We start from the raw sequence: 22,162 nt of genomic DNA, 5'->3' as shown, positions 1-22,162 counted from the left end.
GAGATATTTAGGCCACATTAGATACATTATCACATGAGCGTTGTAGTACACCAGATCACATACAGTAAGTCGGTTTAATTATTTTAATTCATAATTATGCAATACATGTTTGTGTATAGCCTCTCAAAATCTTTTGCCTCTGTTTTGTTTGATAAAGAAGTGATTGACCAGCAAAGTTCGAAGACATTGCAGGACACCTGTTACTATCATTTTGCCTTCACTGTTATAGTATAAGAAAACTTTGGTGCTGTTAAAAAAAATAAGTCATGGGTGGTCGGGTAAAAAATAGGATTTTAGGAATTGCTTAGGAATTGCTTTAGGAATTGCTTATCCAATTAATGAGCCCAGGCTCTTGCAGGCTGTATTTTGAGAGGGATTCAGTGAGACAACAATTTCAGGAAAATCTACCCCGACCAATTCTTGTGTTGTCTCTTTGCATAAAACGTGCTATCCAGGCTCTCATTTTCTTTCCATATCCCTTAAGCGGAAAGTCATTTATCATGTGTTACCGTCAGGTGCTATAAATAAATCAATGTACGTCAACCAAATTTGAACAGCAGAAAAAAAAACCCAATGATATACAGTGCACATTTTTGTTTGTAAATCGGTTCAACTGGCAGCAGCAACGTTCCCAGTGCACAGTATAGGACTTTAGTTGATACTCAAAGCAGTCGCTTTCATAATCAAATCCTAGATTTCCACTGGCATACTTAACTAAGGGATGTGAAGGGTCAGCTTGGCTTCCATCACTTGTTCTCCCAATATATTTAATTGCACAGAAATTGGCAACATCACTCAATTCTATTTTCTCTTATTTAAGTAAACACAAACTAAGGAAATGAATTTGCAGCACTGCAAAATAGATCATCCTAACCCTAATATTCCGCTTGAGTTTTTTTTCTGATTATTCTGGATTCCTTTTAACAAATGCCTTTGTTTGTGTTTTTAGATGTGACTCCTCCGCATTTCTCTGATTATTTGGAAGTTACTGACCTTAATTCAAAGAAACTGAAATATATTCCAGTCCCCAGGTAAGGATTAGCTCTGCGCTCTTCGTAGCAGCGGTAGGGCTAGCTTTTTTGGGCCCAGTGCAGGAATACGTTTGAAGGCCCTTTTACCCATGTGTCATTTCACCCATTTTTTCCTCTCCAGAAATCCTATTGTTTTATGCATCTCTAGAAATAAGCCAAATATTCAAACAAAGTCATGTTTTCTGGGATATTACCTTGTTCATGCAAATTGTTAAGTGTCATCCGTTTCTCTCAACAATAGCGGCAACTAATCATTCTACCTAATACTGTACAGGTCATTGGAGATACTGCACAATGTAATATTCTTCAAATCAATTCCTGAATGTACACTAGCACAGGGGCGCTCAAATCCAGTAATCAATCCCCCCCAACAGGTCAGGTTTTCAGGATATCCCCGCTTCAGCACAAGGTGGCTCAATCAGTCCCTGCTTCAGCATAGGTGGCTCAGTCTTCGGCTGAGCCTCTGATTTTACCACCTGTGCAGAAGCTGTGATATCCTGAAAGCCTGACCTGTTGGGGGGGCTTGAGGACTGGAGTTGAGCCCCCCTGTACTAGCAGACTCATACATGTCGGTAACACTTGGCCTTTGCAAAGTTGTAAGAATTCAGCATGTTTAACAGTTTGTAGACATGACAAAGCTGGAGGAGACAGGATTTCAGAAATGATACTCTTGCAATAGATGCCTGATACACACACAGCCAGTTTACAAATTCATTGGCATGATTGTATGTTTCTTCAACTGTTACCGATAGCCACTAATATTCAGATAAAAATAAGGTAGAAGTGATACTTTTGATAGCTAACTTGGGGTTAAACAGAGTGTGAGCTGTCAGGCCCACACATGTTCCTTCTTCCTTTGTGGTCCTTGCAGCTTGCACTCTTTTAAAACACGTGTTAGCTGTTAAAGGTATCACTTCTACCTGACTTTTCTTTGTCTAGTCTACGAGCTGACCGATATGGTGCCATTCGCGATTTATACCAACTAATAATCCCAACCCCTTTTCAGAGTTCCCTCTGGCTCTCCCTTGTGGGTGCACAAGCTTATTGCATTTTAAATTGGAAGTGAGGTTGCGGGTCTTGCAATTTTTGGTTGCACTGCGTCCGTACATTTTGTGAACCATTGGCGCCCAATATAACAGCAATGAGTCTGCATTCCATCTCGGCTTTCAGTCTTTGTGTTGTTTATGCCTCTATATTATTTCCATGAAAAATATCCTCTATTTCTTAGCCATTGTATGATTTTAAAATAACACGATTTAAAAAAAAAAATTCGGACAATGATGTTATTGTTTTAACCACTGAAGAATTTCTGTTAAAAAATGTTTTTTATTTTGAGGAATAATTTCCAATGTTATTTCATTGCAAAGCAAAGGATTCAAAGGCTTTTTCTTCTTAGTCATCGGCGCTTTAGAACATATGGCACGTTGAAGTATTAACTTTGAGTCATGATATAACCTTCCTGCAGATGCATACTCTTAATCCTTGGTTTAGCTTTCTCCAAGGTCACAGATGCAGAAGATAAGACTGTCAGTATCTGTGGTAATATTGTGACCTGCAGCACTTACAAAATATTGTGTTTACTTTTGTAACCAGACTTTGAACCTAGGCTGACCTTTTTACTCAATAACTAAAGGATCAACACACAACCTAAAAAAAGGATTACGCTCTTGATGGAAAAGAACAAGGCTTTAGTTCTGCTGGGATTTGTGTGTACATTACCAATCGGTACGCAAGCGCCAGAAGAACATCCTCACTCTTCGCACATGTTACCAATTTACGTTACAGTAAATTTTTCTACACTGGTAAAACTACGAAGATCCCATATATAAAATGTTTGTTTTTCTTTCAGAAATACAGATAAAATAATATACAGTAATAAGAATTCAGGCAAAATGATCTTTAATTTGGAACAGCGAAGCCTTGAGAGGACAGTATCTATTTATTACAACCCCATATGAAAACCAAAACGAAAGGAAAACAAAATAGTTAGAAGCACATTTTAACCCTTTCAGTGCCCTTGCGATGTACCCGATGTGTCACAGATATTCTGACCCCATGTGCAGCTGGCAGGACTCTGATTCAACCTGTGTTTGCTACATTGGCTCATCTGGCCATCAAGGAAGATCAGATGAACAGAAATAACTAATTTCACGAAAAGCTTTATATTAAATTAAAACCTGTACAGAGGGTCCTTCCTCCCATATCCCTGCAACTTCAGCCCTTCTCCCCCTGTGGCTTGCTGGGGATCCAACTTCATTGGTGGGACAAGGGACCCTCTGCTATTATTTTGTTCCACTCTCTATGTCCCTCACCAGTATTACCCGCATCCTGACCAACAATCTTATTTCCCTTAATATTCAATTGTATTTCATCATTTATTCTTCATGTTAATACTTTTACATTTGTTTGTTTTGAAGCCCCCCAAATCAAGAGGGGGTTACAATCTCATTCCTGTGATCATTAGAAGTGGTGGTCATCGAGAGTACCCTCTTACCCCTGAATAAAATGAGGGTACAGCACCAAAATAATGAGGATAGTATTATTGGGTTAATCCTAAAAATCAATAGGGAAGTTGTTCACCAGTTTTTTTTTTGCGGGTTACCTACTGTAATTAAACCCATTTTTCTGATTATCACAAGGAGTGCCCCCTACACATTAAACTATGCATGGTTTGTGTTGAAGGAGGGGGTTACTTCATCGTCACTGTTTGTAATAGTCAGACGTTTGTAATTATGTCTTTACCGTCCACTGGATGTTTGGAGGATACTTAACCCCTCGGTCAGGGATTACTCATATTATTGAAACACACATAAGGTCTATATGAGAATTGATTACATCTTCATTGAGCTGACATTGAGATAGGATTAAGGATACCAAATTAGGAGCTATATCATGGTCAGACCATGCTCCTATTGAGCTGATACTCGATTGGATGGAGAAAGGTGCCCTAGTGCAGCGGTGCGCAAACTGGGGGGCGCGCAAGATTATTTAGGGGGGGCGCAGGCGGCGTGCGGCGAAACTTGGGGGCGGGCAGACGCTGTGCACGGGTGGCAAAGAAGCTCAAGCTCCGTGCTGCTGCTTCTCTGTGCTGTGGTTTGCTGTGGGGGCGGGGCCTTGCTTCGGGGGCGAGGCTTCTCTCTGCACACACAGCCCCTCCTCCTCCTGTCTGCTTGCAAAATTAGGCCTCGACATGGTCAGCGCTTAGGCGCTGACCCGTGCTGAGGTGCGCTGGTTCTTACCAGTGAGCCCCTACAGCCGCAATGAGAACGGCTTTAGTAGGGGCTCGCCTACGCTTCCGCAAGCGCGTGGAAGCGTAGGTCTTATCCAAATATTAGATTTGGCGCTCGCCGGAGCGCAGGGCCGGTCACGTGAGCGGTTCGCCCAATGAGGGCGAACCAGCTCCGTGACGTCACTGGCCCGCCCCCCATCACGCCCCGGGACGGCGCGCGGTCTAAGGCCAGGAAAGCACTCGCTTTCCCTCAGCCTCCGCACGCCTCAGCACGGGAGAAGGCACCCTGGACGCAGCCTTATGCAGGACACCCTGTGCTCATGCTTAGAGAGTTGGTGATGTCACCGCTCTCAGCGGCAGCATGGTCGCAGCCTAATTTTGCAAGCGCGAGCTGTTGAAATATGCAAGTATTTAGACATATTTGTATTTACATTGTATACCGTTTAATAATAAAAAAAAAATTCATGTGATTTTGATTATATCAGGCAGGGGGGGCCCGAGAAATTTCATGGATTAAAAGGGGGGCTTGGCATAAAAAGTTTGCTCAACCCTACCCAAGTGGATGTGGAGACTCAATGAGACCTTATTGAGAGACACTGATATTTCTTCTTAGAGAATATTTCCAAATTAATGTAACAAAAGACACCTCAGTGGCAATGGATTGGAAGCCTCATTAATGTATTGCCAGAGGTGAGCTAATCAAGTGGGTATTCTTCAAGTTGAGTAACTCATCTAGCAAATCCAGGAGATAAAACTAACGCATACAAAAGAATCAAACAGTAGATGTAGGACTAGGATTAATTAATCTTACAGCTGTGGTGTACATTTTTTTGATCCCCCATGAACATTTTTTGAAAGGGCTCCCTACAGTAAACAAAAAAACACATGTGAGCAGCTTTCCGAACAACCTACTCCTCACTCAATCCCCCCCCCACACACACACACACAATCTCCCCCCCCCCACATACAGTACACACACAATTCCACAATTCTCCCCACCCCACACACACTTAATTCCCCCTCCACACACAGACACACACTCAATTGTCCCTCCCACGAAATTCTCCCACCTCACACACAATTCTACCCCCTATAATCCTTCCCCATCCCTGTACACACACACAATTCCCGTAATGATATGAGATACTATGTATTTTAATCCATCGAGTGCTTCGTGAGTTAGAAAGGTACAATTTTGTAAAAATACAATGTATTGGGTTGGCTTTCAAAGGGAACTTAGTTGGGGTTTGGTGTTGGAAGTACAAAGTAATGGTTTATGGCCTATAGGTGCCTCAGCCAGGCCTAGTGTTAAACTGATATGAGCTAGAGATAAGAACATATGTTTTGCCAGAGCTGGAAGTGAATTTTCGCTTTCCTGACTTAAACATAAACATAATACAGTTTATCGGGTTTTTATAGCATCCCTGGAAGAGGTTTATGGATTACCACGGGGGTGGGACTATTCTATGCCATCCCAGAGATATGAAACATGAAACCAGGGACTTGACAGCGATGCTGATGTATATAATTTTGATACTTGCATTCGTGTCAGGGAGACAAACGCAATGGGTCCATATATGGGAGGTCTGGCAGGTACTGGGGGACAGATATTCATTTGTCGCTCAGGTTTATGGGTAAGACTGTAATGCTTAGTCTCGTCTGCCTTGAGCGCCTGAATGTATTGATGTGACTCACGTGTGTGTAAGTATTAGTTAAGGAAAGTTATGAGCGTGTATCTACTGAGGCAAAGTTTAGACACCGGTTTGTAAAGATTTTTTCTTAAAACTGTCAATCTCACAGCTGATTTACGACGGTGGTGGACTTATGTAAGTGCATCGTTTTTTCTATCATAAACAGGGACTTGAGACCCTGGCAGATTTATTAATTTGACATCTTATTTTTGCATAACTTGGTGGCAAGGTATAGATATGATTGGAATTGAGTAAGGGGTAAGGGGTTAATATTAACTCATTGGAGGTACATGCGGAGGAGAAATGTGAGCTCGCTAGAGTAGCCATGTCTATTAACCCTGATTGCATATCTAAGTCACATGCTCACTTGTGTGCTGTTCGTGACAGTTGGTATATAGGGACGGATGTAGGGGAGGTACTGTCCATTTGAGGGACTTTTGCGGAGGTGAAAAGTGGGACTGCTTGCGAGCTGAGTATTAACCCTTGTCCTGTATGCAGGTCACAGGTGTGCCGTACGTGACATCCCCCCCCCCCCACACACAATTCTTCCCCCCAACACACACACACAATTCTCCACCCGACACACACATTTCTCCACCCGACACACACACAAACACACACACATATAATTCCCCAAACCCCAATATATACACACATACAATTCCCCCCTATGCACACACACAAACACACACAATACCCTCCCCTATACTATATACACACACACACAATTCTCCATATCATACAATGCTTCCCCCACACACACACAATTCCCCCCACCACACACACAGACACACAATTCTTGCTCCCCACACACAATTCTCCCCCGACACACACAAACACACTCTCACCCCCTCCTCCATATAAACACACACAATTCCCCACCCAATATATATATACACACACAATTGCCCCCTATGCACAAACGCACACACAAAATACCCACCCCTATCTATACACACACACACACACAAACAAACACACACAATTTCTCCTCCTGTAAAGACACACACTTTCTTACTGGGGGGGGGGTGGAGGAATAGGGCTGCTCTGACCCTGTCTGTGCAGGAGTTGCTAAGTGCTCAGCCCTGTGAACTGGGAAACAGGCAGGGGGAGAAAGAATTGCCTGTGAGCAGTAAAGGCACCTTTGGCGCCGCCGGGCTCAGCTTCCAGCGCCGGCTGGCAGTGCCACCCTGAGCTCTTGGGCCACACCCACCTTCCCTTACAGGGAAACTCAATGGACTGCTGAACCACACAGTAGAAAAAGCAATACTGTGGTCAATAGAAAGAAAATATGGAATAAGGCAGGATATTAATCTTAAAACTGAGAAGAAAAAAACTAAATTCAACAATATGTAAATTGCTTAAAAACGTATGACGGTAGTACCACATCCAAAACAGATAAAAGAGGAATTCAGAAAGATGAATGCCAAATGATATAATCTACCCCAGCCGACTGAAAAAAATATTCTTTTATCCAAAATCTCTAAGTATCTGATAAAGATGAAATGAATAGATCAAAAAGTAGCTAAACTATTAGAGCAACCAATAAAGTAAGAGGAAATCGAAAAGAGCATCAAATCAATGCCGACAGGTACAGTAAGAGCCCTGCTCCGGAGGGCTATTTCTAAAATATTATAAGGAATTCTCACAGTAATTAAGCATATGAGGGAGGCTTTTAACTTACTCAGAGATAAAAACATCATACTGAGTCAGATTTTAGAATCCCATATCACAGTCATACTAAAGCAAGACAAAGATCCTGAGTTGTGCACCAGTTATAGGAGTATTTCCCTACTAAATGTGGACATTAAGATTTTTGCCAAAATCATAGCACATCGCTTAAAATCCCAACTTCTACAATTGATTGAGCTGGACCAGGTTGTCCAGAGACAGCACACGAAAACTTATAAACCTAACACACTTCATCACAAAACATAGAACCCCAGCAAACTCTTTTTGGGAACCCCTGAGCCCCCACAAAATATATATATATATATATATGTGTCAAAATGGAGTACTATTGAGCGTGGCATATGTATACAACAGATGACAGAGAAGCCCAATGCTACATCCAACATGACAGAAATACACAGTAAAATACTTATATATTCTCTTGAAATAGGGTAATTTAGTTTAACCCTTTGGCCAAAGCGTTGTAAGCTTGCGAGCCACGACAAGGCAGACACCTGTTCTCAAGGCCTAACACTACCAGATAAAATACTAATATACTTCTATTAGGAGGGAGAAAGACCACAGTGGGTCTATATCCAGCAGAATGAGGGACTTGAGCCAGAGACAGCACACGAAAACTTATAAACCTTACACACTTCATCACAACTAGACAAATTCCTGCAATGTTTCTCTCGATTGACGCAGAGAAGGCGCTTCATAGGGTGGGTTGAGCCTTTATGGAAAATGTGTTGGAACAGATAGGACTAGGAAATGGATGATATTCTGCTAATCCTGAAAAACCCATTGATATCTACCGTATGCTATCCGTTATGAAAAAATACTATATTTTAGTGAGGTCACAAACTTTAAAATTAACTAGACTTATGTAAGAAGCGCTTAATATCTCATTGAGGGATAATATGCTGGCGTTTCCAGTACAGTATAGGTGGCGACACTCGTCACTAAAAAAACCTGGGTTCATATCTCCCCTAAACCTGTGAATCTCTTTGAGCAAAACTATCCCTGATTAATAGAAGCGATCAAAGGAGATCTTAGGGCATAGATGTCGAACTAATTTCATATGAGGGGCCTGATTAGATTTAAGATAAAACATTGTAGTATGGCTGTATGCTAAATGTCATTATTAAGCTCACTCATCTCCCCTGTATCTCCCTCACGCCCCTTCCTCTCTCACTTTCTTGCCTGCTCTCTATTTCTCTCCCCACCTTCCATACTCTTTACCCCCTCCACTCTCTTAATATCCCCCCTCACACTCACTTAATATCTCCCCTCACACTCATAATATTCCCACCCCTCACACACTCTTAATATCCTCCCCTTCACACTTAATAACTTCCCCCCCCTCACATGTCACACGCTTACCGGGTGAGGCGGGATCTAGAAATGAGCAGGAATGGAATGAGGCAGCTTGAGGAGAGAGAAGGTGTGGGCAAATGGCCTTTGCTGCCTTTTCCATGCACCAGGATCCGACACAGAGGCTAACCGGGCACTCCTATTGGCCAGGCAAGCCTAACGAGAATTGCTGCTGCTGCAGTCAAGTGTGATAGCAGCATGGAAAAGACCGAGCAGGCTCCTCCCCCACACTCAGGCTGAGAGAGATTTTCCTCAAGGTGTCTGATAGATGCTGGAAACAATGTGGACGTAAGGGCACACTTCTACACATAGGGTGGGACTTCCCCAATATGCAACACTTTAAGAGCAATACTAGATGGTATATTTAAGATCACTGGAGTGATTGTGCTGGAGGATCCCTGGCTGGTCCTGCTGAATCTTCTTAAAGCAGGACAAGGAAAACCCCCCTATTCTAGAAACAAGTGAATATTCCCAACCAAGGAGTATGCATATCCAGAGTTTGGGACATGTATAATATGGAGAGGTTTATACATTTTATACACAATACCCAGTTTAAATGGGAGGTTATGTGGCTCCCGTGGGAGCACTTTAATACAAGACCCCACGGGTAATAACGGAGGTGTTACCTAAGACCATTCCAAGAGGCCTATATGATTGGTGGGGTGGAGGGGAACAGGAGCAAAGGAATGGTGGAGGGGACGTAGATGCCAGTAATTCCCTTGATAGAGGAAAGGGGATCATCAGGTTAGTGAGGAGAGATCAACTGGTGAATGTCATTTCATTCGTACCTTTAGCGTATGTTAGTCTATTTTTTATTATTTATTTACTTTTTTTTGTAACTTATTTTTTATTTCAATTTTTGATAATAAAAAAACATGGGGAAGGGATACAGAAAAAGAGAAAGAAAAAAGGGTGGGGGGGATGGGGGGTGAGGTACCACCAATTTAACACAAGGATTCAAAAATATAATTATTTATTAACTTTAATCAGTTTCTGTATGTGTAGATATTTTTATACCAGTTTGAAGTGTATTATTGAATGCAATATAACTGTTGTATCACCACGATTTTTACATTTCTGTACTGATAAGCTGTGAAGTGACAGCATTAAAGAAATAGTTTACAAAAAGCTTAAAATACATCCCCACCTTTATGCAGAAAAATTAAACAACATTTAGCATTTTTTTTTGTCATAGGGACAATCAACATAGTCATTTTTTATGACACTTTAAAGTGACCCATCCCTGGATTTCACTAGTTGTCTTCTTTCAGAAAATATAAGTTGTGTCTATTTTCTGTATATATCTGTTTAGTTATTGTAATATGTCTTGGGAAGGCAGGAGAGCGCAGGTTTCAATATGCAATAAATGAAAAAGCATACATAAACAAAGTTTATTCAAACAATGTGATGTGGTTATATCTATTGAATGGAGACTCACATGGTGTCAGATATAATCAGTCATGTCAGAGATCAGTGGCAATAGCTTGACTCTGTGAATAGTAGATGAACCCCACAACTGGATAGTTGGTGAAATGTGAACAGCATATAATATTTTTAATATATTTTTAAACGATTGCACCGGGTCACAATACATGATCAACGTATTCCGCAGTTTTAAAAGACTGGAATTAACTGGGTTAGGGCAATTTGTGGGGTATCCTCTAATCTGATGGGAACTGCTGTACTGTATAGAGAAATTAAAGAACATATTAAAATATATAAGAAGCATGGAAAATAAATCAAATAAAATGTCTCTGAGACCCCCACATGCCACAAACATGATGAAAATGTGGAAATACAGATTTATGACTCTACACTTATCTTTGCTATATTTGTGCTTTCATTAAACCATTAGATCACACATGATATCTTAAATTGATGTATGTGATTACACATTTGAAACATAGAGATATTCAGATATAGATATGCACTGCTACATAGAGATGTAACTATGTGGTATTTTCACCCAAAACAGTAAAGAGCACATTTACTCCCATTCAATACTTTTCTTGTATCTTGTAGTTATTCGCTGTCGGTGCACCACTTAATTAGTTTTCTTAGAGTGACCCAAATCTCTTTGTCTCAACATCATCTTCCCATGAGTTCAACTCTTGACAGTCTCTTATAAATGTACTTCCTTTTGATTCACAGCCTGCAGCAATTGGTCTCTTGTCATGTCTAATTGTTTGCAGAAAGATATTTAATTGAAAGTGGAAATGTAAATTTGCATGGATTAAAGTCTTCTTTGTAGGTCACAAAAATATGTGCCCATCCAAGAGCAGATAGGTCAAATGTAAGTACAGCCGCAATTTCCCCATTTTCAATTGATAATGACCTAAACTGGGGTGTTCCCAGGAAACGATCAATGGTTCCATGATCTCTAGGGACTTCCCAGTTCAGATAAACTATAAAAAAAAACTAGCAAAAACCGTGAGCAGTGCAGAGTGCTGCTTTAAAAACAATAGAAAACAATTTTTTAAAAAGTCATAATAACATATAAGTCCCCAAAGGTGAACTGCAAAAGTCTGCAGTACAGTATACACATGGCTTATGCTATTTGCTCTCACTTTCTCCGCTCCGCCAAGAAATAACAGAGCAGTTTTTTAATGTAGACTACACAGGATTCTATCAGAAAAAAAACGTTTCTTATCTCAATCTTTTCAGATAAGGTTCTTTGAAGTCTACATATGTCACTGTCATGATAATGTCATGAGATATTAGGTATGTTAATCCCTTTGGTGCTTAGGGGGTTAATGAGCTACAGTATGAGTTTCAAAATACAAAATATATTGGGTTTATGACAAGCCCAGGCTTGTCCCGGGTGGGGGGTGCTGGGCTTCAAACAGAACTTAACTGGTGGGTTATCCTGTATAGGCTCACTTAAAATGACCCGATGGGTTGTATGTGGCTGATAGAGTTGAGATAAGGGCAGTGTCCGGAGTCTTGGGTGTAAAATATGGCCCCTGTGACAAATTTCAACTTCAAAGGGAGTCTAGATGGTTCTGAAAGGTTCAAGCGCTGTGGCTAAGAAAGTATTCAACATGAGTGACTATATTAAAAATGAGAATATTCTGTGATGTCAGCTCCTCTGCATAATAAAAGTAACAAATCTTTAACCATGTCACCGAGGGGCACTTTCTGACACCACACACTGTATTTTTAAGAGATCGTAAGTGACAGATATCAATTTGTCTCTTAAATGTAGGATTAATATGGTCATATTTACCCTTGTTGTATCCACCATGAGTGCCTGAATGTATTGATGTGACTCACGTGTGTGTAAGTATTACAGAAGTTAAGTTATGAGTACATATAGATATGAAGACAAGGTCCAAACTTCTTTGAAAGGAGTTTTTATTTCTGTGTCATAAAGCCATCAATCTAACAGTTGATTTACTACAGGGGCTCGGTTTAGGTTGTATTCAATGGGAAAGAATTGTATTTAAATCTGAGCAAGGATTATGAAGACTAGATCTCAACAGAGGTGGATTTAGGACTAAATTTGTGATTTCTCATATTCGTGAACCGGTGACCTCTCTGGGGGAAAATCTATGGCATTTGGTAATGTATAGGATTTTCTATTATGTTTTACCCTTTTTTTTTTTACGAAGCTGTTCTTGTAATACTTTTTCTGTAATCCAAGCACTGTATTTTTATATATTAAAACATTTAATAAGTAATGCTTTGGGCTCTGAATGAACTGTTGCACGCTCTAGAGAGAGTATTTACATGTTTGGACACATTTGGCTAAAACTGATATTTGTGTGTTAAACTGCATAGTTTTTTCTATAATAAACAGGGACCTGGGGCCCTCACACATACAGTATTAAGTTTACATCTTAACATATTTGCCTACCCCAGGTGATGGAAGTGTATAGATATTATTTGAAATTGAGTAAGGGTTAATATTAACTCACGGAAGGTTCCTTGCGGAGGAGAAAGGTGAGATGGCTAGAGTAGCTGTGTGTATTAACCATAGTTGCATATCTAAGTCACGTGCTCACTTGTGTGCTGTTCGTGGCGGTGGTATATTTGGACGGATTTAGGAGAGATAGAAATCATTTGAGGGACTTTTGTGAAGGTGAAGAGTGGGGCAGCTTGTGGGTTGTGTATTGATCATGAAAATGGAGAAAAGCACACCCTCTTGAAAGCATTCATTGTAAAGTGTGATATGATGAAATAATTAAAAATAAAATGTATTAATATAGAAATTAAGATAATGAATAAATATACCTAAACTAAATAATAAAGAAGTGAGTAAATCACTATGGTGACTAAACATATAAAACAGACCAAGGTGCTCAATACATGAACTGAAACAGAGGAGAAATCCTTAACGTTCAATTACTTAAATAGTAATGAAATAACTCATAAGATCACAATTAATACAGGATAACCCCTAGGTACAGCACTTGAAGTGATTAAAAACCTGTTTGGTCTAAACAGGTAACGTGAGACAGACCATGTAAATAGTTACAAATAAATGACGTGTGTTGGTTCCCACAGAAAATCTATAGTTGGTACTAAATAAACCAAAATAATATACCTAAAGTGAAATCTATATTATAGAGGCACTTCAATTAATTTAGGAGCGCCTCGAGTTATGAGTGCAAGATCGCATAAAATCAAAGCCTCGTTGCTAGATGGACAGATGGCTATATAGTAGATACTGATATATATATATACAGTGCAAAAAGGAGCCCACAAAATGTGTTGAAATAACTCTGAGGCACGGATCTGGTTCGTATCCAGTTATAGCCTCCTAAATAGATATCATAATGCACTTGAAGCCATCAAATTTAATAAGTCATAAAAATAGAAGACATGAAATAAGGAACAAACAAATCGCAGGTAGACTGGGTGAATCCGTAAGTTCACACACACTTAATAACGCAGCCAGCAACTGTGTTATTGATATACAGAGCAGAGAGTAATACTCTAGTAACGCTGCAATACCAAAAATCACTGTGGTGCTATTACCATCGTCATGGTATAGCAATAGATACAATTAAACTCCATTTTCATGATCATTCCCCATCTCCTTTTTTCACCTTTGTTACCATTACAGATAGTTCATTGAGCTGAAGCGAGAGTCTCCTTCCCCTCCCCCCCCTCCCCCCCACTTTACTCTTTATTTTCGGGTTGTGTATTGATCCTGGTTCTGTAGAGGAGATATTGTCCATTTGACAGACCTCTGCAGAGGTGGGAAGTGGGAGCTCTTGCGGGCGTGAGTATTAACCCTTGTCCCATATGCAGGTTACAGGCTTGCACGGTGCCATACGTGACAGCCACTAACACTGGGATTCTCCGAGCTCCGCTCAGCTTTCGGACCCAAACTGACGTTAACTGACATTCAAGTCATGTTATCGGAGATTGATGAATCTGCCACAATAATTCATCCTTATGTAGTAACTGTTCCTCCCTCCCACGGGAGATCTGACTACTACATGGGTGACTCTCTGGTGCTGTAGCTCACCTGCGGTTACAGGAGTTCTGAGTTGCTCCGCGGATGTTGTGTGGGAGCGGCAACAGGGCAGGCTTTTCTTCCTAGGGTGCAGCGCCTCCATCTCATGAGGATCCTGCTAGAAGCAGAATGGTCCCCACAGGCAAATCTCCTTTACAATGACCACACATTATTGCTGGCACAACGGCATGTTTATTTGGCATACGGCGTGGTGGCATCCTCCAATTCTCCCTGGAGCAGACCCCGTGGGGTTACATAGTTACATAGTTACATAGGAGAGGAGGTTGAAGAAAGACATACGTCCATCAAGTGCAACCTATGCTAAATTTAGACAACAGATACTTTATCCTATATATTTATACTTCCTTATTGATTCGAGGAAGGCAAACAAAAAACCCCAGTGACATATCATCCAATGATATCTCATAAGGGGAAAAATAAATTCCTTCCTGGCTCCAAGAATTAGCAATCGGATTATTCCCTGGATCAACATCCTTCCCATGTTTACTTATTTGGTATATCCCTGTATACCTTTCCTTTCTAAAAAGATGCACAACCTTTTTTTGAACAAATCTATTGTATCTGCCATCACAGTCTCCATGGGTAATGAATTCCACATTTTATTTGCCCTTACTGTAAAGAACCCTTTCCTTTGTTGCTGGTGAAATCTCCTTTCCTCCAACCTAAAGGGATGACTCTGAGTCCTTTGTACTGCTCTTGGGATGAATAGTTCTTTTGAAAGCTCCTTGTATTGTCCCCGAATATATTTGTATATAGTTATCATATCCCCTCTTAGATGCCTCTTTTCTAATGGAAATAAAATTAATTTAGCTACCCTCTCCCCATAAATTAGATTGTCCATCTCTTTTATTAATTTGGTGGCTCTTCTCTGCACTCTCTCTAGTTCCATAATGTCTTTTCTAAGGACTGGTGCCCCAAATTGTACTCCATATTCAAGGTGTAGTCTTACTAATGCCTTGTAAAGAGACATAGTTAAGTTTACTTTCCTTCCATTCATTGCCGTTTAATGTAAGATCTTGTTGGCCTTTGCAGCTACTGCATGACTTTGGGCACTATTGCTAAGCCTGTTGTCTACAAGCACTCCTAAATCCTTCTCCATCAAGGATTCCCCCAATTTATCCACATTTAATGTGTACGTCGCCTGTTTATTCTTGCTTCCCAAATGCATAACCTTACATTTATCTGTATTAAACCTCATGTGCCATTTACCTGCCCATGTTTCCAGTCTCTCCAAGTCTTTCTGAAGAGAAATTACATCCTTTTCTGATTCTACTACTCTACCTTACACAATTTAGTACCATCAGCAAAGATGGAGACTTTGCTCTCGATGCCAACATCAAGGTCATTAATAAATAAGTTAAAAGCAGGGGTCCCAGTACCGATCCCTAAGGTACTCCACTCACGACCTTAGCCCAACCTGAAAAAGTTCTATTTATGACAACCCTCTGTTGTCTATCCATTAACCAGTTTTCAATCCAGGTGCATACATTATTACTGAGTCCATTTGCTTTATTTTGTACACCAACCTCTTGTGTGGAACCGTATAAAAACCCTTTGCAAAATCTAAGTAGACCACATCAACTGCATTACCCTGGTCTAAATTCCTACTTACCTCCTCAAAGAAATAAATAAGGTTAATTTGGCAAGATCTATCCTTCATAAATCCATGCTGACTATTACTAATAATGTTGTTTTCCATTAGATATTCCTGAATATTATCCCGTATTAACCCTTCAAGTAGCTTCCCCACTATTGATGTCAGGCTTACAGTTTAGAAGAGAGGCAGCAAAGAAAAAGAATTATAAGAGAGCATGGACTTATAAATCTCAGAAAATTTTACATTTTGGAAAGAAGATACCCCAAAGATATCCAAGAATTGTATGACACAATGAGACGATTTGACGATCTGTAATTCCCCGGTTTTGATCTGGCTCCCTTTTTAAATATAAGCACCACATCTGCTTTACGCCAATCTTGTGGTATTGAGCCTGTGGAAATGGAGTCCTTGAATATTAAATGTAATGGTTTGGCTATTACTGAAATTAACTCCCTGAGAACCCTTGGATGTATGCCATCGGGGCCAGGTGCCTTATTTACTTTAAAAAAAATGTTGAGGCCGCAAGAGTCCCTAATCAGCTCCTTTACCCTCTTGCAGGGGAAAGGGTAACACACCATACCCCACCTAACACACAGTTAGCCTCCTCAAATTGGTAGAATGTCAGCTTTTATACCCGGGGGAAGGGCTTGTAACCCCGCCCCATAACAGGGCAGGTCCAGGTACTGACAGGCATCACACCATGTACATGTGACCCAGTCAGTACCCTCCCCAGGTATGACACTCCAACTGCTGGTATAGGCCTGCCCCTGGATATGGCAACATAGTACCCATCCCAGTCTGCAACTGCAGGCTAGGCCCTGCACAGGAGTTTAACCCCAACACTGCCTGTTCCTATCAGGACTTACAGTGTTGGGGCCAGGGGCACTGGGCTATACTTATAAGTTTTGGAATCATTTTTTTAAGACTAAAATAAACTATTTAAAAAGTCAGGGGGGAAAAACGAAGAATATTCACTGTATATGAAATGGTAATTGGGGATCCAGTATGGGAGCGTTTGTGTGAGGCACTTGTTCCTACAGTAGCTCTGCCCACTTTGCATCTTGCGTATTTCTGTCAGCGTGGGGACGTCAGCATTAATGTTATATTACTGTTTTGTTGCCCGTAGCAACTGCCTCAGACTGTTACTCCAAAAAAAGCTTGGCTCTTTTTAGCAATATATTGCCATGGTAATCAATGGTATACAAAATCAACTCTTTCACAGACGAACTAACGTGACTGACGTATAAAATGCTGCCATTATTTGTTCACATTGTAATATTTCACTTATTTGGTAATATATATATATATATATATATATATATATATATATATATATATATATATATATATATATTGTTCGCGGAGCCTGCTAGGACTGCCTGGGTTTGAATCCCAGAGAAGAAAGAGGAAAGACGCGAGTCCACGCTGAGGCGGGGATGTCCGGTCCTTAACCTTGGAACTATGGTGGATGGATTTCTACAGCTTTGTCTTCCAGGCACCTTGCATGTGCTGGATTCCATGTTCATATATACATTTTTTATCTAATGGCAAATTAAACGAGACAGAATAGTTAATTAATTCTATTTTTGAAGTGAAACTTCTTTGGTGGAACCTAAAGATTTTTAATGGGAAAATCTCTTAGCTGGTAATGAAAATGTTACATCATGGGCTACTGATGGCCATGCCGGTTGCCGCGCATGCGCAGAAGCAGCCGTTGGGTGCCACAGAAGGGGCTGCCGGGTTCCACGCATGCGCAGAGGTGGCCAGGCACACACACCACTGTTTTTAGAGGAATTCCCAATGAGTATATATATATATGCAAATAGCAAAACTTTTAGAAATGTACCAAAAAAAAAACAGGGGCTGTGTGCCGAGCACGCGCTTACCAAGTCAAACTTCTTTGCGTTTTCTCACTGAAATTGTTTTTTGATATTTTTGATTTACATTAAATTAAAGATTTTTAAGAGTAACGGCATTTAGATACTTTACTATCCAACATATTTGTATCTTACTTTAGTTATCATAAGTCAATTATATCATGTATTCAAAGTGATAGAAGGAAAATTTCAACACAAAAATAAATAAAATACAATTATACTCTCAAATCTCTTTAATTGAATTAAAAACATCACCATCACAAATACATTTTCTGTGACAAAACACAAAGAAGTTTCACTTACAATGCGCGTGCTCAGCACACACAACTTTTTTTAGCTAAATGCTATGTTGGAAAGGTCTTGCGTTGTGTTATATTAGTGTTTTCTTCCACATTTCCGAAAATGAAAATCATATTTGTTTCTGTTTTGAGTGTGCATTAAATCTCAGTTCTTTCCTCCCTACCATCTTTCTTCATGTAATTGTTTTGTCAATAATTCCTGGCTTGTAATTGTATCTCTCCTGTTTTTAAGCTAATGAGTAGCACAGCACAATGTTTCCCTTTCCTTTGCTCTATTCTCTTGTTAATTGCTCATCGTGTTATTCTCTCTTTCAGACCAAATTCTCTGTCTCCCTACACATCCTGGATCTCCAAGATATCCGACACAGATATCCTTTTAGCACCACTGGGAAATCAAGGCGTTGTCACTGTTGACATGGGAGGCAGTGTCAGGCTATGGGAAACAGGACTTGACAATCTTCAGCGCTCATTGCTTGAGTGGAGGAACATGATTGGACAAGATGATGGCCGACCTGTGCAGGTACTGTAACTCATTGTCACTGAAAGCAGCAATCACCAAAAAGTTTCCTTTAAGGGTCACCGAAACTTGTGGTGTAAGACGGCCCTTGTCTTTTCTTTCTTTTGTTTTGATAAATGTGAACATTTTATTGATTTAAAAAAAAAATACAAAACAAGTGTACTTGGTGGAAAACAATGTAGCTAGATAGATATATAGATATATTATATTTGTCTATGTATATGCATGCAGGGAATATGAATAGTTGTATTGAGCAGTAATAATAGTTCCAGCACTCACTGACTTATAGAGTAAATCTAAGGAGTAGGTAATTGCCAAATCAAAAAAGTATTTAATATCAACACAAGTTAAATACACGGAGCAATGTGACCAAAACAAAATCGTCTAAAATACATAATGCAAGCACAAGCAGTATAAGAAAAAACAGGATGTAACACACTGGGAAGTGGGGGGGGGGAGAAATGGGGATAAACAAGGGGGCAACGTTTCGGGGACAAACCCCTTCCTCAGGCCCGTTCCCTCAGGTCCCCAAAGGGGACACAGAGGTACTTCCCTTACCCCAATGGCCCAACAAAATGAGACAGCAATCCTAGCAAATTAAGTACGCGAAGCAAGGGTGACAGCAGGAGAGGAGAAGTGCTCGTTATTATGCTTGATGTCATATACCCTGTGGTCTGAGAACAAATATATTGGGGTGGAGGCCCCAATTAGCTAGTGCTACAGAGCATTAACCCACTGATTGAAAGTTGTGAATGTCTTTCTGCTTTATAAACCGGATCACATGATGTTATAAATGCATGCTTGAGGCTGTAGGCATTAACCCCTAGATGGCACACGGTCTAGCAGGGATGAAGAGAGTTGTGTGGGGGAAGTCCTAGAACCCCCCCAGACCTCTCATACCTCCATTTACAGCACAGTCCAGCCTCAGCATTTTCTTCCTGCATCGTAGTGCCCGCTGATCCACCTCTCCACATCGGTACAGGTGATTTCTACATACCCTGTGGTCTGATTCAACACTGGTTATATTCTCTCTATTGCTATATCAGATTCCTAGATTTATTACTTCGAGGTGCTTCGTGTGCTTAATTTGCTAGGGTTGCTCTCTCATTGTGTTGGGGCATTGGGGTAAGGGAAGTACCTCTGAGTCCCCTTTGGGGACCTGAGGGAATGGGCCTGAGGAAGGGGTTTGTCCCCGAAACGTTGCCCCCCTGTTTATCCCCATTTTTGACCCCCGCCCCTTTTCTTCCCCTCTCCCCCCCACTTCCCAGTGTGTTACATCCTGTTTTTTCTTATACTACTTGTGCTTGCATGATGTATTTTAGACGATTGTGTGTTGGTCACATTGCTCCGTGTATTTAACTTGTATTGATGTTAAATACTTTTTTGATTTGGCAATTAGCTACTCCTTAGATTTACTCTATAAGTCAGTGAGTGCTGGAACTATTATTACTGCTTTGTAATTATTTAGGAGGAATTGGGTCCTTCTTTTTGTTCCTTTAGTTTGCACCCTGCAACCTGCTTTAGATTATCTGTTTTTGAGTGCTGTCTATCATTATTTTCTCTCCATGAATAGTTGTATTGTTCATTAAAGACTAACATAGAAACAGATTGACGCAGATAAAAGAACCATTTGGCACCTGAAACCTCTGACCCTCTTTATTAGATATTTTCTGTTTTACAAATATATATATATTTAGGATAGCATTGTGTCTATCCCATGCATTTTTCAACTCTCTTAAACGTTAAATAATTAGCAAATAGTTTCCAGCATGTACTGTTTAATGTCAACCTTTATTACAAAGCGTTTTATAAAGGTGGTCAAAAATAGGTACACTGCAGTGTCACATCCCAAGTACCTTATTGGCCAAGAATACAAGTTGATTTTAATTCTATGTACGTACATTAAAGACCCTTGTCTTTTCTTTTGCTGTTTTTTTTCCCCTGATAAAAAAAAGGAGGGACAGATGCATTATTTTTGGTCAGTATATGAAACGTGTTCATCTTGTTTCTTACATTAGGCGCAGATTTTTTTTCGGCACACAGCTTAATGCCACTTAAACCTAGACAATTTACCTGTTGCAAAGAGACAGGAAAATTGTACAACCGAAATTTAGAATTTTTATATTCTTTTTATATTCTTTCCATCACTACTGCAAGTGGAGCAAAATGTGATGCAGTACACTAAAAGTAATGGAAAGGGCACTAGTTACACCATGTTTGGAGCAATTCTTTAGTTTGGGTCACTACTGCACCGACACACTTTATTCGAGCAAATACCCAGTATGTACCTGGCAGATACCTGGAATGCGCCGCTCCTCACCTCTGACAAGCCCCGTTGTGTTTGCCTTCCCAGCCTGGGTTCATGCCTGGCTGACGGGCGGCTGATCTGTTAAAAGATAATGATTAGGATTTAATAGGCTGCAATGCTTCGCGTGTCTACCAGATGGCATAAATTCATGAATTGTAATGCAGTATATATATATATACTGTGCAGTATTGCAGCCAGCGGGAATAAAATGCTTCAATCCCTGCTTGGAAAATACCTCAATGCACTCGGGCAGAAAACAGTCACAAACCTCAATACACCCGGGTATACCCGAATTCGTGGGACTAGCCCAGCTCGAATAAAGTGTGTCGCCAGTGTAGATACATATGGCCCTGTGTGCGGGACTGGGACCTCAGATACAGTAGCACTTCTTCAAATAAACTTAAAGGACCTATGTGATCGTGAAAGTTCCTGTATATAACAGCATGCCTTTTTTGTGCTGGAACAGTATATGTATTAAAAGCTTCAAAGCTCCAGGACTCTACAGAGACTGCAACTCGTTATACTTGGTGCAGTGAGCCCATACAATGTTGTAATGAGCTCAAATGCATATTCTTGTTCTATACTAAAACATCTGAGCTAAACATGTGAAATTACTTCCTCTTCAGGGAGTCTATGATTATACCTCCGCTCGCACTAGTGATGGAGGCATACAGGGACATTGGAGAGGAGATAATGAAAGAATATAAAAAGATGGATCAAAATTTCAGTTGTACAATTTTCCTCTCTTTGCAACAGGTAAATTGTCTAGGTTTAGGTGGCATTAAACTCTGTGCCGAAAAAAGGTCTGCGTCTAATATAAGAAACAAGATGAAGAAGTTTGATATGAACAAGATATCAGAAGTGGCACTCCCGATGACATTAACGTGACACGTGGGAGTACCACTTCTGATATGGGACTAGCAGTCCCACTACTTTCTATTCTCATAGCAATGAGTGCACGCTATATGGGATTTTTTGTTGTTGTCTGTAACAACATAATTTTCTGTGTATTGAAATCCCTTTCCCTAGTGCACCTGCTAGTAATTCAGGTCGAGCGGGTATCTCCCCCCCTCTTTTTTGACT

The 22,162-nt window shown here is 40.4% G+C and overlaps 1 protein-coding gene across 2 annotated transcripts in view; it reads left to right on the top strand.

Annotated features, from left to right (window-relative positions):
* VWA8 (von Willebrand factor A domain containing 8) overlaps positions 1-22,162 on the top strand; it is a 348,614-nt gene that overhangs the window by 186,474 nt on the left and 139,978 nt on the right. For both annotated transcript variants that reach the window (XM_075591071.1, XM_075591073.1), the window contains exons 36-37: positions 950-1,031; positions 18,570-18,774. In XM_075591071.1, coding sequence (XP_075447186.1) covers positions 950-1,031; positions 18,570-18,774 — 287 coding nt within the window. The remainder of the gene's footprint in view (positions 1-949; positions 1,032-18,569; positions 18,775-22,162) is intronic.

Source organism: Ascaphus truei, chromosome 3, assembly GCF_040206685.1.
Source record: "Ascaphus truei isolate aAscTru1 chromosome 3, aAscTru1.hap1, whole genome shotgun sequence".
Taxonomy (NCBI): domain Eukaryota; kingdom Metazoa; phylum Chordata; class Amphibia; order Anura; family Ascaphidae; genus Ascaphus; species Ascaphus truei.
This window is presented reverse-complemented; position numbering and strand designations above follow the sequence as displayed.